This window comes from Carcharodon carcharias, chromosome 2 (assembly GCF_017639515.1).
Source record: "Carcharodon carcharias isolate sCarCar2 chromosome 2, sCarCar2.pri, whole genome shotgun sequence".
NCBI classification, from domain to species: Eukaryota; Metazoa; Chordata; class Chondrichthyes; order Lamniformes; family Lamnidae; genus Carcharodon; species Carcharodon carcharias.
Genome location: NC_054468.1, coordinates 218,499,876 through 218,519,863, shown reverse-complemented (window position 1 = coordinate 218,519,863; position 19,988 = coordinate 218,499,876). Strand labels below are relative to the sequence as shown.

The window sequence follows — 19,988 nt, the reverse complement described above, 5'->3', positions numbered from 1 at the left end:
TTTGTACATGAAGAGTGACCACTTGCACAAGGTATTAGAGAACTGCCAATGTTAAGAAGGCCACAATTCATCCACAGCTAGCATCTTTGGGCAGTGGGGGAGGGAGGGAACAATCATGTTTATTGAAGTGCAACAATATTTACAGGTACCTTGTTTCACAGCATGGAAAACTGTAAATACTAGTTTCAGTCAAGGCTACAGGTGGGAAAATACACAAGTAGCAAACTGAAGATTCACTACAGTTTACCTAATGCATGCCATCTGGGTAGTTTTAGCCTCCAAGTACACTATGTCAACAGGGTCATCAACAAGAACATTATGTGGTCACAAAGTTAACAGAGCATTAAACCACAGCATTGTGACACAGGCTTGGCACAAGAGCGTCCTTATTCGCATCTCCCAAACCAAAATTGGTTGCTTTTTTAGATCCTGCTGAGCTGTCAATTGGTGAGAACTGGGCATACTGCAGAGTTCAATTTGACATTAGATTGAAGGAATGACTACCTAACTGATCCCAATTCTTTTCACTTAAAGTAATTTTCCAGTTACTTAAAGTAACCTTCCTCTAACTCTTACTGGAAGGCTCACATTGGTCTTTTTCAATGAGAAGAAAATTGTAGCACCATCAAATTTCCGTCGCTCAGACACATTTCACACATACAAAACAAAGAACAGTTGACAAAGGCATTTAAATTTTATTCTGCACTTTGGAATAATCTTTTCTTTCTGGTTGTTAGGCTGCCTCCAAAAACACAAACATTCAGCATCAGGCACTACTTACCTTATAAAAGTCCCACACCACTACAGGTAATGCCCTGCCAGTAGGAGTATGGGTTTCCTTTTCCCCATCAAAATAACTTGTTACATCCAGGTTTACTCCAAAATTGACATGGTCCTTTAAAATAACAAGTCAATTATAAAACAGTGCTTAAAATTGAGATAGAGCTAAACATGTATTCTTGCTATTCAAGACGATGCAGTGGTAGTTATTAAATTAGTACAATCCTAGTGCTTATAGTTCGGGAGCTTGTATGAATACAATCTGCCCTCTACATATGGTGGCCGGTAAAACATAATACTGTATAGTATTTAAGGATAAGAATGAGATTAGAAGCGGACTGCCATTTTAAGCATTCTGTAAATGTGGATCCTGCCAAAGAAAGTGGTAAGATATAAAGTGGAGTGAGTACAGTATGATTAATAAGATGTGAATGCTTATAATCAGTACTTAGAACTGTCAGAATTGTTGCATTTTAAAGAGGAGTTTAATTGGTGCAATACACATCTAGAAAGAATAGCAGGTTTTGCTTCACTTGCTCTCCCATTATAGAAACATAGAATAATACACAGCACAGAAGGCCATTGTGACTATGCTGTCATGCTATCCATTTAAACCAACCCCTTGCTCTTTCCCCAGGGTGCTGCAAATATTTTCTCTCATGCCATTATTGGATTCCATTTTGAAAGTTATTACTGAATTTGCTTCCACTAACATTTCAGACAGTGCATTCAAGATAGCCTGGATCTTCCAAGCAGCAGCAATGATTGTTGGATTGCTGCTGCGCTCGTAAATTCTCCCAACTCAATGCTGCTGCGCATTTCTACTGTGGTCTTCCAAGCCCTGCCATCAAAGAAATGTGCAGCGCAGTGTCATTCAGGGAACCCCGTTACATCAGAGTAGAGTCGGGGGAAAACAGGACACACCCCCTTTATATGGCACTAGCTACTGTATGGTAATTTTAAAGGTCTAAGCACAACGCATCTACAAGTTTCCCTTTATCAAAATTGCTCGTTATTTCCTCAAAGAACTCCAATTAATTAATCAAACATGATTTCCTTTTCAGAAAATCCATGTGGACACTGCCTGATTGCACTGAGATTTTAAGTGCCTTTCTACATCCTTCTTAATAACAGGTTTCAGCATTTTCCTTATGACAGATGTTAGGCCAAATGGCCTGTAGTGTCCTGCTTTCTGTGTCCCTCCTTTCTTGAACAAAGGAGTTACATTCGCTATTTTCCAATCTGCTGGGACCTTTTCAGAATCTAGGAAATTTTGCATCTCAGCAGCCACTTATTTTAAGATCCTAAGATGACATTCATCAGGAGCTGGGGACCTGTCAGCTTTTAGTGCTAATATTTTTCTCGGTATCCTTTCCCTGGTGTTTGTAATTGTTTTTTAGTTCCTCCCTCCCTTTCACCTCTCGATTTATAATTATTTCTGGAATGTTATTTGTGTCTTCTACAGTGAAGACAGGCAAAATATCTGTTCAATTTATCTGCCACTCATTTATTTTCCATTACTAATTCCTCAGACTCTCCCTCGAGGACCAACACTCACCTTAGTTGTATTTTTCTTTTATGAATACCTGCAGAAAATCTTACTGTTTTATATTCTTAGCTAGTTTTCTCTCGTACTCTAATTTCTCCCTCATTTTTTTTTAGTCATTTTTTGCTTTTTAAGAAAATATTCTGTCCAATCTTCTGACCTGCCACTAATCTTCATGGCATGCTTTTCATATGCTTTTCCTGTCAATTTGATACTATCTTTAACTTCCTTAGTTAGCCACAAATAGTGCATCCTTCCCCTAGAGTCTTTCTTTCTCACTGGAATATATTGAGTGTTATGAAATAAATCCTTAAATGTCTGCCGCTGCATCTCTATTGACCTACCCCTTATCCTAATTTCCCAATTCGCTTTAGCAAGTTTGGTCTTCATACCCTCATAATTGCCCTTATTTAAGCTTAAAACATTGGTCTTTGACTCACTCTTCTCTCCCGCAAACTGGATGTGAAATTCAATCATGTTATGATTACTGCTACATAGGGATGCCTTTGCTCTGAGATCATTAATTCATCCGGTCTCATTGCACGTTACCAGATCTAGAATAGCCTGCTCTCTGGTTGGCTCTAGAGCATGCTGCTCTAAGAAACTGTCCCGAAAACATGTTATGAACTCCTCTTCCATGCTTCCTTTGCCAATCTAATTTGTTCAATCTATATGTAGATTCAATTCATCTACGATTACCACTGTACCTTTCTCACAAGCCCCCATTATTTCTTCCTGTATACACGGTCCTACAGTTTAGTTAGGGGCCTAAAAACTACTCCCACAAGTGACTTCTTACCGTTGCCATTTCTTATCTCTACCCAGACCGAGCTTTAAAGATCAAGATGTAGAATAAGGTTCTCTCTCTCGACTGAACTGTTATCCTTAATTAACAGAACTACCCTCCCCCTTTCCTAGCTTCCTCTCCTTCCGAAATATCATGTACCTTTGAATGTTCAGTCCCAGCCTTTGTCATCTTGCAGTCATGTCTCCGTAATGGCTATCAGTTCATACATATTTATTTCTGTTTAAGCTGACAAAACATCCTTCTTGTTATGATTGCTATGTGCATTCAGTTACAGAGCTTTTAGTTCTGCCTTTTTACTATATTTGCAACCTCTAGCCTTACCTGCTGGCACACTCTTGAGTTTGTTCAGTCTGTCCCTTCCTGCCATGCTTGATTATCATTACCCTTATTGCTACCTTGCTCTCTTGTCCTGTCCTCTCCCTTTATCACATCTTTCCTCACATGATCCCTCTCCCCCACTTAGTTTAAATCCCTCTCTACTGTCCCAGTTACACGACTTGTCAGAACACTGGTCCGAGCATGGGTCAGGTGAAGACCGTCCCAACAGTACAACTCGCAGTTTCCTCAGTACTGGTGCCAGTGCCTCATGGTAGGTGGGGGTACATGGGTAGGCGGTAGGAGTGTTTGTGGGGTGGTCAATTGGTGGTCGGGTCGAGAGGATTGTCGGGTGATTGGGCAGTAGCCGGATTGGCTGGGGGGGGCAGTCGGGGAGTGTGGGGGGTTGTGACTGGGAAATGGTTGTGTGGTTACCCAGATGTTAAACTAGGTTTTAATCTTTCTAACATTTCCTGAGTAACTACCGAAGTAACTACCGCAGATCTGTCCAAAGTCTCTGATTCTTAACTCAAAGTTGGAGACATTTGCACAGAGTCCCTGGGAGCAGGGGAAGTTAAAACTTCCCGGGAAATTCCCATGTAGGTCCGGGCGTCAGGAATTCCACAGGCATCTGGCACACTTCTTCTGCCATTCTCAGACAATCCAGAGACCAGAAGATTTGGCCCCACCACAACTCAGAAAAAATTTTTTTTGTTTCTCACTGGTTCTTTTCAAGTGTCCTCTAATACTGATCCTCCTGTCACTGGAAATAGTTTCTTCTTATTTACTTTATTAAAATCATTCAACACCTCTCTCAAGTCTCCCTTCAACCTCCAACTTCCTTTAGGATGGGTTCCTGCATTGCCCCCTCATTCTCCATATACCCCAAAATGGCAACCCTGTTTAACAGAAGTCAGGTCAATTCATTGTACTACACTTTATTATAAAAGGTAGAACTTTAAAAAGCAACTTAGTATGGTATGAAAAACTTCCATAGTTAACATTTAACTTTAGGATAAAAATATTATGGCAGTTCAGACGCTTAATCTTGGCTACAAGTGTAAAAATATTGCTGGAGAAATTTTTAAAAATTGTACAGCTGTGGTGTGAATAATGCCACAACCTTCATTCTTGCTTTTGGGTGAGATTAGGAAATAACAATATTCAGTGCAACTGGCAGTGGGGAAACATCGACATTTTGTGAAAATGTTCTACTCGAATCAGGCTTTTCCCATAATGGAAGTGAATGTGAAATGATCCAAGAAATTGAAAATCTGTGCTTGAATAGGATCATGTTTTGATCAGGTAATTCCAGGAGAACATTACAGCTGTATTAAGAGACATTCCACATTTAGTAGGATTGTAAGGGCTATTTGATTACCTGGAAAGTATGGATTTCATACTAACCCATCCCTTCCTCATCCCATTATGCAGATAGCAGAGTCCAATCAGTATCGAAGAAAAATATTCCAGTTTCCATCTCCAATTACTTAAATACTGACAAATTGTCTTTTCTGAGAGAGTGGGACAAGTGTCTATGCCACTGCAATTAGATTTTTAACACCATTCTAGTCACAAGCAAGAAACTGTTTCCACTGATGGAAGGATCGAGAACCAGAGGACACCGATTTAAGGTAATTGACAGAGGAAAGTATGGTGACATGAGGAAAAACCTTTTTAATGCCACAAGTGGTTAGGATCTGGAATACACTGCCTGAGAGTGTGGTGGAGGCAGATTGAATCATAGTTTCACAACAGAACTGCAGAAGTATCTGAAGAGGAAAGATTTGCAGGGCTAAGGGGAAAAGGTAGGGACATGGCACGAGGTGAACTGATCTTGCAGAGAGCCGGCACAGACATGACAGGCTGAATGGCCTCGTTCTGTGCTGTAAATATTCTATGATTCTAAGTCTGATGTTTCATAGTATTATAATTTTCAAATCACAACTTGAAAAATAACTACAGGTTGGATTTTACGGTCTAGCAAGCGATATTTTACACGGGGGTGGGGGGGGTGCTGGGAACTGTGTGGAGGGAGGTGGTATCAGGCGATCTACCCGGCCTTGGGTCTGCTGAGGCCCTTAAATGGTCAATTACTAGCCACTTAAGGACCTCATCCCACCCCCACAGGTATTTCACCCATGGAGTGGGGAGGTTCACAGTATGCGGGATGCCCAGTAGGTTTAGCTGCGTGAGCTGGTATAGGGAAAAGGGCCCAACCTTTGGAGGCACTCCCACGAAGGACATCCCCCCATCTCCCCCACCCCAAAAACGTTTAACCCTCCCCCCAGGCCTCATGAATCTGGCTCCCCCACCCCCCACACTCACAAGCCCTCACCTTGACTCCCAACCTCAAACTTAGCTATCAGTCCAGCTCCTCACCACTTAGAGCTGCTTGTAGTCTCAGCAGTGCTGGCCGGCAGTGCTGCTGGGACTACAAAGCTGCCGGCCACTCTGATCGGCTAGCAGCTCTCTAAGACAGGACTCGTCCTGAGAAAGGGGCAGAAGTCTCTCCTTAAAGCAATTAACACTGCTCCCAGTGTTAGAAGGCTGCGGAGCACTCATTTGAATCAGGAGCAGGCTCCCCCCACCAGTTGGTGGGTGGAGGTGGGGAAACCAGGGACCTCAGCCCCCCTGTAATATTCAGCCCCATGTGCCTGTTACTAAGAGGACCCACAGTGAATAGTTGTTCTGAAATTCAATTGCTTAACTAAACTGGTTTATGTTGCTCAGAGCTTGTAAAGTAAAGGTATTAAGTGAGTTTACCTCTCTCAGGATTCTGTCAAAATCTTCTGAGGAGAATAATCCTTTGTAGTAGCTGCCATTATGGCGCCTAATCAAAGCTGGGGTCTTTTCCCAAATGTCGCTGAAATGAAGGAATCCAAAAGTCAAGCCTTCACTTTACAAGTATTTTTAAAAAAATTGAACGTGTTTAAATGATTCTAGCAATTAACAGCTATTTGCAATTCATTTGCCCAACTCAAACAAGTCAAAACAATGGTCCTCCAATTTAAATGCTGTCCTATTCAAATATTTTAAACTGCCAACAGACTGCTGACAACTTCCTCTCCACACTGTAAAAATATTTTGTCCTTTTAATGTCCCCATAATCACATGTGATTCATAGACCTAAAGGTAGGTCTGCTTACAGAAGGGCTTATAAACCGTCCAGCTTGATCTGCAACTTCACTTTTCTAGCTGCAGCCTTCCCATTTGTCACAGAGAAATTTACAAGGGCCACCAGGATTAATGCTGCATTGCCAGATATAAATGCAGACTGAAAGTTCAGTCTGCCTGCTGTCCGAATGAGATGGTGGGTCTAACAGCAAGGAGTGCCAGCAACAGCCATTACTCGAGACAGTAGCTTATTTTTGGAGGAGGAAACAAATTAAGTTCACAGATATGGTATTATTAGATTCCTATATAGCAATGATCTAGCATAAATGGTCGTAAGGAAAATATCATTTTGTTCCAATATTACCATGGGATACTGTGAAGCAGGCGTGTGTTTGTGTGTGTGTATGTGTGTATATGAGTGAGTGAGAGAGAGAGAGACTAATTTAATTACACTGAACACAGTCAGGCTACAAGGTTTAAATCATCAATGGGTTAGGTGTAAAACAGGCATTTCTGAAGTGGAAATTAACAAGCTAAGATGGGATACAAGTAAATACAACATGAATATGAATTTGCCTTAGGAGATAAATGAAGAGTGAATTTTTGGCTATTGAATTTCAAAGAGGAAAAGGGAAGTTTTACAACTGGCAAAGATCATAAAGAAATAAAACAAAGTTATTAAGCTTATTTTTCCTAAAATGAGTGGCCATAATGACAACATGAAAGATTTTCAGATTCTGGGGAAGGTAACTTTCAAAAGACAGTTAAGAACAATGGGTAAAGATGAAAAGGGAAAAATGCATTTAAGGAAAGATTGAAAGCTGTATGTGTGTATGGCCATGTGATCTTGAAGAGTGTGCTGTGCGAGCACAGTCTTATGAAGGAAGCACCTTCTAGCCACTCCAGAGAAGTGTCTGGTTGTTCCAGGAAACAATGTTTTGTTACAAGCCTTGGATTTCCATTGTCGAGTGAGACATGGAGAGAAACTAGTGAAATACCTCCCTTATAGCAACAGTGAGAGGGAAGAATTGAAGAAAATCAGTATTTGTAAAAAAGTGGTGCTAGTGAAATTAGTGGGGTTAAAGGCTGAAAAATCCGCAGGGCCTGATAATCTACATCCCAGAGTACTAAAGGAACAGGCCCTGAAAATATTGGATGCATTGGTCGTCATTTTCCAAAATTCTATAGGCTCTGGAGCAGATCCTACAGATTGAAGGGTGGCAAATGTAACCCCACTATTTAAAAAAGGAGAGAGAGAAAAAACAGAGAATTACAAACCAGTTAGCCTAACATCAGTAGTGGGGAAAATGCAAGAGTCTATTATAAAAGACATGGTAACATAACACTTGGAAAACATTAAAGGGATTAGACAAAGTCAGCATGGGTTTATGAAAGGGAAATCATGCTTAACTAATCTCCTGGAGTTTTTGAGGGTGTAACTAGAAGGGTAGATAAGGGAGAACCAGTGGATGTGGTGTATTTGGATTTCAAGAAGGCTTTTGATAAGGTCCCACATAAAAGGCTAGTGGGCAAAATTAAAGCACATGGGATCGGGGGTAATATACTGGCATGAACTGAGAATTGATTGACAGACCGGAAACAGAGAGTGGGAATAAATGCACCTTTTTCCGGATGACAGGTGGTAACTAGTGGCATACCGCAGGGATCAGTGTTTGGGCCCCAGCTATTCACGATATGTATAAATGACTTGGAGGAGGAAGCCAAATGCAATATTTCCAAGTTTGCTGAAAACACAAAACTGGACGGGGTTGAGAGTTGTGAGGAGGATGCAAGGAGGCTGCAAGGAGGCTTCAGGGTAATTTAGACAAGTTGGGTGTGTGGGCAAACACATGGCAGATGCAGTATAACATGGATAAATGTGAAGTTATACACTTCAGTGTGAGAAACAGAAAGGCAGAGTATTATTTAAATAGTGATATATTGGGAAATGTGGATGTACAAAGGGATCTGGGTGTCCTTGTACACCAGTCAATGGAAGTAAAAAGGCAGGTGCAGCAAGCAATTAGGAAGGCAAATGGTATGTTAGCCTTCATTGGAAGAGGATTTGAGTTCAGAAATAGGGGTGTCTTACTGCAGTTATACAAGGTCTTGGTGAGACCACACCTGGAGTACTGCGTGCAGTTTTGGTCTCCCTACCTAAGGAAGGATATACTTGCCATAGAGGGAGTGCAGCGAAGGTTCACTAGGCTGATACTGGGGATGGCAGGACTGTCGTATGAGAAGAGATTGGTTCGACTGGGCCTGTATTCACTAGAGTTTAGAAGAATGAGAGGGGATCTGATTGAAACGTATAAAATTCTAATGGGGCTAGACAGACTGGATGAAGGGAGGATGTTTCCCCTGGTTGGGGAGTCTAGAACCAGGGGCCACAGTCCCAGGATACGGGGTAGGCCTATTTAAGACTGAGGTGAAGAAAAATTTCTTGTCAGAGGGTGGTCAACCTGTGGAATTCTCTACCACAGAAGGCCGTGGAGGCTGGTTCACTGAGTTTATTCGAGAAAGAAATTGATAATTTTTTGGAGATTAGAGGCATCAAGAGGCATGGAGGAAAAGCAGGAGTATGGTGTTGAGATAGAGGATCAGCCACGATCACATTGAATGGCGCAGCAGGCTCGAAGGGCCGACTGGCCTACTCCTGCTCCTAGTTTCTATGTTAGTGGGTGACTTGCGGTAATATTACTGTATGTTTTATAAATTAAGAATCTATAGGGACTGTTGCCTGGAAAAGGGTGATTATTTGTGAGTCTAGCTAAGTAGGAATCTTTTGGGAAATGGTATAAGACTAAATGTAACTGTGTAACTGTAATCTTCTGTATTTAAGTTTTCTTTTGTTAATAAATGTTTTAATTTAATATTCAAAATCTCCAAAATTGGTAGTGGAATCTTTAATTCTGACTTCAGTCCACATACCTTCTCATAATAAGTACAAATTGCAAAATCATTGTGAAAGCCTGACCAAGTTTCCCTTTGGGATTTGGTCAGCCTGCCAAATATCACTTGCCATATCATAACAATATCTTCGGAAACAGAAAATCAGAGAGGGCAGATTCTTACGCCTTACGGGCAGGCATGCGCCTGACCCGATCCGAGTGATAAAATAGCGCGAGAAGACATTGGGCGAGCATCCCAAGGTCATGTGTGCAATCTTCAGATTGGCGGGCACTCATGGGTGGTGGAGCTGTGCCTGCTATTAATTAAAAGGCCACTTAAGGCCATTAAAAACCCAACTGATCTTGATTTTACCTTGCCCGAGCGATTTCACACATGGGCAAAATGGGCAGCCGACTTTTAACAAAACCTCATCCAAAGGTGGGATAAAGAGGGTCAGCAGCATTGCCATTAAGAGTAGTGAGGAGTTTCGGAGATAGTTTGCTGCTGGTTGCTTATTTGAACTTGACAGCTTCATCTCGGTTCTGAGCTTCATTCTTAGCATTTCTAGGCTTCATTTCAGGGCTCATTGGTGTCTGCAAGGCCTCCGGAGGATTTCGACCATGTGGACTCTTTCAGGTATCAGACAACCACAATGGGGATTGTGCTCTCCGCTGGAGGCAGCTCCTCTGAGGTGGAAGAGAAAGGAAGAAAGGAGAGAAGGCCAGGTGTTCCAATGCAGTTTCCAGGGGGGCAACCTGTGGGAGGAGAGGCGCAGGCACAAGGGGCGCAGGGCCAGCAGGTAGTCCAAGGAGGAAAGGACCACTGAAGACGCCACTATCCAGCTGCCAGGGTTTACAGGCGGCAATGCAGCTACCTCAATATATCTGAGATGCAATATGCAGAAGGAGGCTCTGCCTCTCCAGGGAGGCTGTGACTTCCATTTGTCATATGACTGAGCCTGAGATCGCCTCCAACTGTGTGGGTGGAAAACCCATTCCAGTGGCTCTGAAGGTCACAATGGCCCTCTACTTCTATGCCTCTGGCTCTTTCCAGGGGTCAGTGGGGGACCTTTGTGGTGTCCCAAATCAGCTGTCCATAGTTGCGTCAAGCTGGTGACAGAGGTCCTGTTCAGGCAGGTAAAGACATTTATTCATTTCTGTATGGATGTGGCCAGCCAGGCTGACGGCCATAGGGTTTGCAGCGATTGCTGGGTTCTCCCGCATCCAGGGTGCAATCGACTGCAGAAATGGCCAACAAGGCACAAGTGGGTCAGCCGGGTGCCTTCGTTAACAGGAAGGGATTCCACTCGATAAACATCCAGATAGCATGTGACCACAGGATGCCAATTCTGCAGGTCTGTGCAAGGTACCCTGGTAATTTCCATGATGCTTATATCATGAGACAGTCCCAGGTACCAAGGCCATTCAGCCCGACTGGCTGGATGGTTGCTGGGTGACAAGCCCTATCCGTTGAAAAGGTGGCTTATGACGCCTCTCCGCCACCCAAGAACAGATGCAGAGCAATGTTGTAATAGAAGTTATAACAGAAGCGTTACAATACAAAGGTGGTGATAGAGAGGACCATGGGTCTTCTAAAGATGTGCTTCCAATGCCTGGACCATTCTGATAGTGGTTGCATTCTGCGCTCTCCACAATCTGGCACTGGCAAGAGGGGGCCCACTAGAGGAAGAGGATCTTGACGCAGCTCAGCAAGCCACAGAGGATGAATCCAGTAGCGAGTCAGAAGAGGAGCACAGTGAGGAGAATGCTCAGGGCGTGGAAGCAGACCTCTGTATCCTTCAGGGAGGCAGGGACATCTTGATCTTTCAGCTAAGCTGCCGAAGATCTGCTTCCACTTCATGCCAGGGCTGCCATCTCCACAGGATGTCTGAAATGACCCTTTCATTTGAACCCATAGTCCACTCAGTGCCTATGCAATAAAGTTTAGAGCCGCTCATGTCCAGCATTACATACTGGCACACCCTGCACCAAAAAGAAAGGTGAAACATACTCAAGCCATTCTGAACAAAACAAAATTTATGTAATTTTCACAATCAAAATAAATTGACATAATCATCTCTGGTGTTCATTTCTACAAAAACAAATATAAACAAAACATTATAGAACAGGTCACCCGTGACCAGTCCCTCTTGTGCTCATGGTGCCTTAAACATACGTCCATGAGTGCTATGGCTTGGCGCCCCCCTGTCGCTGGCAGCGGCATTGGAGACAGCTTGCTGACTCTGGTGTCTTGATGGCCTTGGCAATCGTCCTCTGGCCAGTGGAGCCTATGCTGACCCTGCCTGGGAGGAAGCAGCCAATGCCACGGCTGGCATCTCCCCAGTCATCACAGCCTCATTAGATGCCGTGGTCACTAGCAGAGGGGCGGAGGAGCTGCTGCCATCATCCAGAGCGCCCCAAAAGGAGCCCACAGAGATGACAAGCAGCTCATGCACCAACGTGAGGTCACTTTGGACCTCCCTCCTCTCTATTGATGGATGGGCACCTGGCTGGGATACTGGGTGCCTCATCCATCTCCCATGCAGCACTGATCACCTATTATTGCCTGTGTGAGAGCTTGCAGTTCAGAGTGCAACCTCAGGCACACTTGATTCTGTCCCTTGTGCTGTCTCTCCATGAGAGTTGCCACTCTCTCAAAGGAGGAGGCAGTGCACTCGGCCACGAGGGTTAACGCAGTACTTATTCCCGGCATGGAGTCTTCCACAACAGAGGCCATGGCACGCATAACCTCATGGATCTCCGCCAGATCCTCCCACACATGCACAGGACATCCAGCATCTGCTGCCTAATGGCTACTCCAGAGGCTCATCATCTGCCTTCGACTCAGGATCGCCCTGGTCTCCAGCAGTCTTCCAAATGCCTGCACCCTGGGCACACTCTGCCTCCGCCTGCTCCTCAAGCGAGCGTGAAGTGCCCTCAACACTGTGCTCCAACATTCTAGCCGAAGATCAAATGCTGGTATCTGCGCTGGTTCAGAGAGCGGATGTGACGCAGGTGCAGCTGAAGCCCGGCGATCCTCTGGCGTTGGGTGGCTCTTCAGGGTCCTGCGCCCGAGTGTCTGCTGCCAACTCTAAGGGAGAACGATGACATGTCATTAGTTTAAGTCATCACATTGTCACTGTGCATGACAGGTACCCTGGTGAGGCAATGGAGATCTGCATCATAGTGCCATTGTCTTTCAATGATCAATGGGGACTCCAGTTTTGAGGCTCCCATCAATGAAGAGACCGCACAAGAATGTTTACTCCATCCGAAACTCTCACCACTGTGCACTGCATCTTACTTTCGTCTGACACCCCAGCCTCTGCATGGCTGGCTGATCGAGGTGCCCTGCAAGGTGGCGCCCCTCCAGCTCCAAGGCATCCTGTTCAAATCTTGTCAGGATTAGGTGGTTTTGAGGGGCCTCCACCTGTTCGTTACCTCTCAATGTTGTTACGGTTTGTCTTCACCTGAGAGGACAAAGGAGCATTGACTAGTCCGCTCTCTGCTTGCAGCGCCATTGCAGCCTGGCCAACCCCACCTGAGGAACACCTTGCAAGGCACATCCGAGTTATGGCCCTCGAGACGCAAGGCAATTAGTCCAAGCAACCAGGGCTCACCCCACCCTTGGCCAGCTCCAGCATCATTGACAGTCGGCACTCAGGCACAAACGCCCCTGAGCTCCACAAGGGTTTGGCCAGACCCTTCATAGTTCACCACATTGATCCAGGCCAACATGGTACTTACCCTTCCCAAGCGCAGCAGGTTGTTGAACGTTTTGCAGCACTGCACCCACGTGAGCTGCACAACATCATGGCTGCAGACCTTGGCTGCCACCACCTCCCAAGCTTTCTTGGTCAGGTGCGGTGGCCTCCTCCTTCTATCTCTGGAGTCAAGGTGCCCCTCCTGGCAGCCACCTCCTCCAGGAGGACCGCAAGGCACACATCCAAACATGGTAGGGGGGGTGCTGGGGGTGAGTGCCCACCCGACCTATCATCCTGCCTTGCGTCTCCAGCCGCAGTTGAGGTCATAGCTTCGGTCTCCAAAACACAGGAGATATGTTCTTCCCAGGCAACCTTCAAGAAGCTGCCTGTGCTGTTTTTAAATAGCCCACTGGGTCGCCAATGGACCCAGCACCCAACAGAGCTCTGCCTGGTCCTTCTCGACAATTGAGAAGACGTGTTTCATACTGGGCGGGCCTTAATTGGCCAGCCAGTATGATGTTGCAGTCGTAAGCCGATCGCAGGCAACTGGCCCCGGGCCCGCCGATCACACACACCTGCCAAGGGTAAAATTCAGGGCAGAAATTGTGGGGAACAGGGAATGCCTCCAAACCTGCTCCGGTTTAAACTGGAAGCAACCGTTTTTGTGCTGGATTGACGTTGAGTTCCACACTTTTTTTTAGAAACAATTCAACCCCCTGAACCTCTCCTGCCTGTCACAGGGAAGTTAATTCCCCCTCTTCCCTTCCTGACGATCCAGCCGTGAAATCTGCTTGCCAGAGGGATTAGAATGCCTGCAAGGTGTTGTACCTTGGTGGAAAGTATGGAGAGCGCTGCTTCCAGCCTGTGTGGTGTCATCTCTCCAGGGCACCAGTATTTCAGTCCACCTTGGAAAGTTCATGGGATGCCTCAGCCAGACCCTAACAATGAAAGTGTCAATGTTCACAGCCTTTGCAGCTGTGATGGAAGTTCAGTCCACTGCCATGCAAACTCTGTTGGATCTAACAGATGGGGCTTTCAGAGTAACTAGCAAGAAATAAAAGTGGTCTAATGAAGAATCAGAACACAAATCATCTTTGAACCACTCTTGTATAATCCCAGAATTTACTGAGAATGGAGCACTAGGAACCGACGACCCAGAGAACACAGTGATCCAATCCAGTAAGATTGATAGCAATGGAAAAACTAAAATAGACCTTTTTAAGAAGCTTTTACTTTCCCATACAACAAATGCAATTACTCTTCCACTGCAACAATTACAACCTTTATCCAAAATGCAAAAATGTACAGCCTTAAAATATCGTTTTAGGAAAAGCTAGCATATAGCGTGACCCTCCAACAATTACAATTTCAAATAAGTGCTGATTTGCAAATGAGTTATGACAGTTAACTGGATTGAAGTGAAATAAATAAGAGAGAGTATTTTAGGCATCATTATGTTAAAAGATTTCTCTGCACATACTTACCTGAAAAACCTCTTTGGAGCAACTGGTGCTATTAACCATTCGAAGAGTTTAACTGATCTTTCCTTACTGTTCTGTATGTGACGTAGGTCCCGAAGTAGTATTGATAACGATGGTCCTGTCCAAGGTCTTGAATCTTTGGTCTAAGCAGAATTGAAAACTGCATCTTCATTATCTGGCCAATGCTATATTTTTGCTCTAGAAGAGACTACATATTTTTACAGATTTCACATTTTGAAAACTACACATTTTGTGGAACATTTCCCTATCAGCTCTAAGTATTTTTTTTTTGAGAAACCAAGGTGATGTTTTTGGTGCTCATTAGGGTGAGGAATGCTAATGTTGCAGAATTAAATACAGAAGGAAAAAATTGCCCACTCCTTTGCCCATCCACACGCTCTAGCTATACCTCAGAAGTGCGCTCATAACTGTTAACAATGTGAAATTTTTGCATTCACAAAGCCATTCTTATGGCCTCTCCAACTGAGTGTTGGTTCAGTGTCAAACAACTGCTATCAACGAACAACTACTAGAAACTGATGTTAAGTTGGTCTGGTTACATCAAGTGGATATCTGACAACCTCACTGTGGGAAGGATTTGAAAATAATCTCAGAGACAATGCTCCAACTCATTGCTCACTAGTTTCCCTACACAAACAGTAAACTGTCATCTTACAAAGGTACAATTTATCTGTACTTTGTCATATGGCTCTGTAAATAGCTTTCAGTGAGTCAGAACAACATTCTGTAACTAATTTGTGCTGAGCCAGTGATTCATATTTTGTACAGTTGTGATGCATTTACTTGTGTCTAATCTATTTATTTTAAACAAACACTGAAGGCCAAGTAATTAGGTATACTATTCAAACAAGATCTAGATCAGACTTTGAGGCAAGATTGTCACCTGGGGCTTGTCTTGCTTTTTGTGTACAGGACATACCTGGGTTTTTTGTTCAAGGCAGGTAGGCCACCACCGCCTTCAAGGGCAACGAGGGATAGGCAATGCTGGCCCAACCAGCGAAGCCCATATCCCATGAATGAATAAAAAAAACCTTGATCTCTATCTGTTTTTATGATGGCTCGTTAATTGGAAAATTGCCCAGGTATGTCCTGTACACAAAAAGCAGGACAAGTCCAACCTGACCAGATACTCCCCATCAGTCTGCTCTTGATCATGATGGAAGGGGTCATCAACAGTGCTATCAAGTGACACTTGCTTACTGACACTGAGTCTGGGTTCCACCAGTGTCACTCAGCTTCTGACCTCATTATAGCCTTGGTTCATACATGGACAAAAGAGCTGAACTTCAAGGCAGCATTTGACAGAGTGTGGCATCAAGGAGCCCTAGCAAAACTGGAGTCAAGGGGAATCGGGGGAAAACTCTTGGTTGGTTGGAATCATATCTAGCACAAAGGAAGATGGTTGCGGTTGCTGGAGATTTTTTTATTCATTCATGGGATGTGGGCGTCGCTGTCTAGGCCAGCATTTACTGCTCATCCCTTGCTCAGAGGGCATTTTTTAAAGAGTCAACCACATTGGAGTCACATGTATGCCAGGCCAGGTGAGACATCAGTGAACCAGGTGGGGTTTTTTTTTATAACAATCGGCAATGGTTTCATGGTCATCGTCAGACTTTTATTCCAGATTTTCAGTGAATTCAAATTTCACCATCTGCTGTGGTGGGATTCAAACCAGGTCCCCAAGAGCATTACCCTGGGTCTCTGGAATACTAGTCATTGACAATACCACTATGCCACCGCCTGATGACCTGTCCTAGGAGCTCCTCAGGGTAGTGTCCTAGGCCCAACCGTCTTCAGCTGCTTAATCAATGACCTTCCTTCCATCATGAGGTCAGAAGTGGGGAAATTTGCTGATCAGTGCACGATGTCCAGCACCATTCATGACACCTCAGATACTGAAGCCGTCCATGTCCACATGCAGCAAGACCTGGACAATATCTAGGCTTGAGCTGACAAGTGGCAAGTAATACTCTTGCCACACAAGTGGCGGACAATGATCATCTCCAACAAGAGAGAATCTAACGATTGCCTCTTGACATTCAATGGCATTACCATCACTGAATGCCCCAACTACCAACATTGTGGGGGGGTTAGCATTGGCCAGAAACTGAACTGGACTAGCCATATAAATACTGTGGTTACAAGAGAAGGTCAGAGGCTAGGAATCCTGTGGCAGGTAACTCACTTCCTGACTCCACAAAGTCTGTCCACCATCTACAAGGGAGGGAGGCAGGGGAAAGGTTGGGAAGAGGCGGTGGGGGGGTGTTTGTTTCCTTTTTCTATCTTTCTCATTCTGTAGGAATTGGTTCTTTCTCTACTGCCGGAAAAGAATGCTCCTGTTTGGTGAGTATCTGGTAAGTTGGTAAGTTCTATTCTATCCCTAAGCTTTAAAATAGTACACAAATTGGTGGTAAAGTTAATAAAATATATAAAAAAGCAACATAAATAAGTGATTAATATAATTAAGTAATTATTTAAAACACATTAAGGGTGGCAGGACAAGTGATGTGTCAAGGCTGCAGCATGTGGGAGCTCCTGGATAACACTGTGATCCAGGGCAAACACGTCTGTAGTCAGTGTTTGTGGTTTGAGGAATTTCAGCTCAGAGTTATTGAGCTGGAGGCTGAGCTGCAGACACTGCGACACATCAGGGAGGGGGAAAGTTACCTGGATGCTTTCTACCAGTAAGTATTCACACCACTTAGGATAGGCTCTTCTGATTTGGTCAGTGACAGGTGGGTGTGACTGTGAGTAAGGCAGATTAGGGGACCCAGAGGGCAGGAGTGTGAGCCTCTGGAATTGTCCAATAGGTATGAGGTTCTTTCAGCTTGTTTGGATGAGAGTGGGGGCTGCAGGGTAGATAAGCAAACCAACCATGGCACTGTGGTACAGGGAGCCATTCAAGTGGAGGGAACAAAAAGGAATGTAGTGGTAGTAGGGGACAGTATAGTGAGGGAATTGACATTGTTCTCTGTAGCAAAGAGCGAGAATCCTGAAGGCTGTGTTGCCTGCCGGTGCCAGGGTTCAGGACATCTGCTCAGGGCTGGAGAGGAACTTGCTGTGGGTGGGGGAGCTTCCAGTTATTGTGGTCCATGTAGGTACCAATGGCATAGGGAGAACTAGGAAAGAGTTTCTGCATAGAGAGTATGAGAAGCTCGGCACTAAATTGAAAAGCAGAACCTCAAAGTTTATAATCTCAGTCAAAGACTGGTTTGGGGGGCAATGGCACCAGTACTGGGGAAAGTGGGGGGCTGTACTGTTGGGAGGGATTGAACTGGGCTGGGACCAGTGTTCTTGCGAACTGCATAACTAGGGAAGTAGAGGGTTTTAAACTAAATAGTGGGGGCAAGGAATCAAATGTGGAAAGATGTGGTATATCAAAAAGAGTAGAGACAAGGTAAGAGAGGAAATTAGTAATATGGGGAATGAGAGTCAGAGAATAGCAGAAAGGGACAGAGAGAAAAAAGATAAGAATGCACAAAGAATCAAGACTAGATGTCACAAAGATAACAAAAGGACTAAACTAAAGGCTCTGCATCTGAATGCACGTAGTGTTCATAACAAAGTAAACAAATTGACAGCGCACATTGAAGTAAATAAATATGATCTGATAGCCATTATGGAGACCTGGCTGCAAGATGACAAGGATTGGGTCCTGAATATTGAGAGATATGTGGCCTTCAAGAAGAATAGGACGCTAGGTAAAAGTGGAGGGGTAGCACTGTTAATCAAGGCTGGCATTTGTGCAATAGTTAGGGGTGACCTCAGAAGGTCAGGATGTAGAATCCATTTGGGTAGAAATGAGGAATAATAGGGGAAAGAAGGCACTAGTGGGAGTGGTCTACAGGTCCCTTAACAGTAACCACAATGCGGGACAAAGCATACAAGAAGAAATATTTGGTGCTTGTGATAAAGGGACAGCAATAATCCTGGGTGACTTAAATCTACACATAAATTGGTAAAATTAGATTGTCAATAGTAGTCTGGATGAGGAGTTCATAGAATGCTCTCGAGATAGTTTCTTAGAGCAGCATGTTCTGGAACTAAACAGAGAGCAGCTTATATTAGACTTGGTATTGTGTAATGTGGCAGGATTAATTAATGACCTCAGAGTAAAGTCACCCCTATGTAGCAGCGACCATAATATGATTGAATTTTACATCCAGTTTGGAAGGGAGAATGGGTCTAAGACTGGTATTTTAAACTTAAATAAGGGCAACTATGTGGGCATGAAAGCTGAGCTAGCTGAAGTTAATTGGGATACTAGGCTTGGGGATATATCAACAGAGAAGCAGTGACAGACATTTAAGGGGACACTAGAGAATACTCAGAATAAGTATATGCCTACCATAAAGAAAAATTCTAAGGGGAGGATCCATCATCTGTGGTTAACCAAAGAAGTTGAGAAAAGCATCAAACTTAAGGAAAAACCATATAACTATACAAAGATGCGTGGCAGGTTAGATGATTGGTCAGAATATAAAGAACAGCAGAGAATGACTAAAAGGTTAATCAGAAGAAAGAAATTAGAGTAGGAGAGGAAGCTAGCTAGAAATGTAAAAAAGGGACAGCAAGAGCTTCTACAGGTATTTAAAAAAGAAAAGTGTAGTTAAGGTGAGTGTTGGTCTTCTAAAGAGTTTGAATGGGAAGTTAATAGTATATAATAAGGAAATGGGAGATGAAATGATACAAAAAACATTGCAGTAATAGATGTAAATTGGGAGATGGAGGGGAGAGGGGAACTTGGTGAAATTACAATCACTAGGGAAGCGGTACTGAGCAAACTGATGGAGCTGCGGACGGACAAGTCTACGAGTCCAGATGGACTTCATCCTAGGGTCTTAAAAAAAGTGGCTAATAAGCTAATAGATGCATTGAAGTTAATTTTCCAAAATTCCCTAGATTCTGGAATGGTTCCATCAGACTGGCAGGTAGCAAATATAACCCCTCTATTCAAGAAGGGAGGGAGGCAGAAAGCAAGAAACTATCGGCAGACTTGACGTCTGTCATGGGGAAGTGTTAGAGTCAATCATTAAAGTGGTTATAGCTGGGCACTTAGAAAAACTCAAGGTAATCGGGAAGAGTCAGCATGGTTTTATGTGAAAGAGAAATCAGGTTTAACCAATTTATTAGAGTTCTTTGAAGGAGTAACATGTGCGGTTGATAGAGGGGAGCCTGTAGACGTACTGTACTTGAATTGCCAGAAGGCATTTGATAAGGTACCACATCAAAGGGTATTGCAGAAAATAAATGCTCAGTGTAGGGGGTGACATATTAGCTGGGATACAAGATCGGCTGGCTGGCAGAAAACAGAATATGCATACA

At 44.0% G+C, this 19,988-nt stretch overlaps 1 protein-coding gene across 1 annotated transcript in view; it reads right to left on the bottom strand.

Moving 5' to 3' along the window:
• Nucleotides 1-19,988, bottom strand: part of riox1 (ribosomal oxygenase 1) — a 50,608-nt gene that overhangs the window by 17,056 nt on the left and 13,564 nt on the right. The window contains exons 3-5 of the mRNA XM_041182904.1: nucleotides 14,646-14,785; nucleotides 6,216-6,315; nucleotides 782-895 (exon numbers count right to left, since the gene is read on the bottom strand). Coding sequence (XP_041038838.1) covers nucleotides 782-895; nucleotides 6,216-6,315; nucleotides 14,646-14,785 — 354 coding nt within the window. The remainder of the gene's footprint in view (nucleotides 1-781; nucleotides 896-6,215; nucleotides 6,316-14,645; nucleotides 14,786-19,988) is intronic.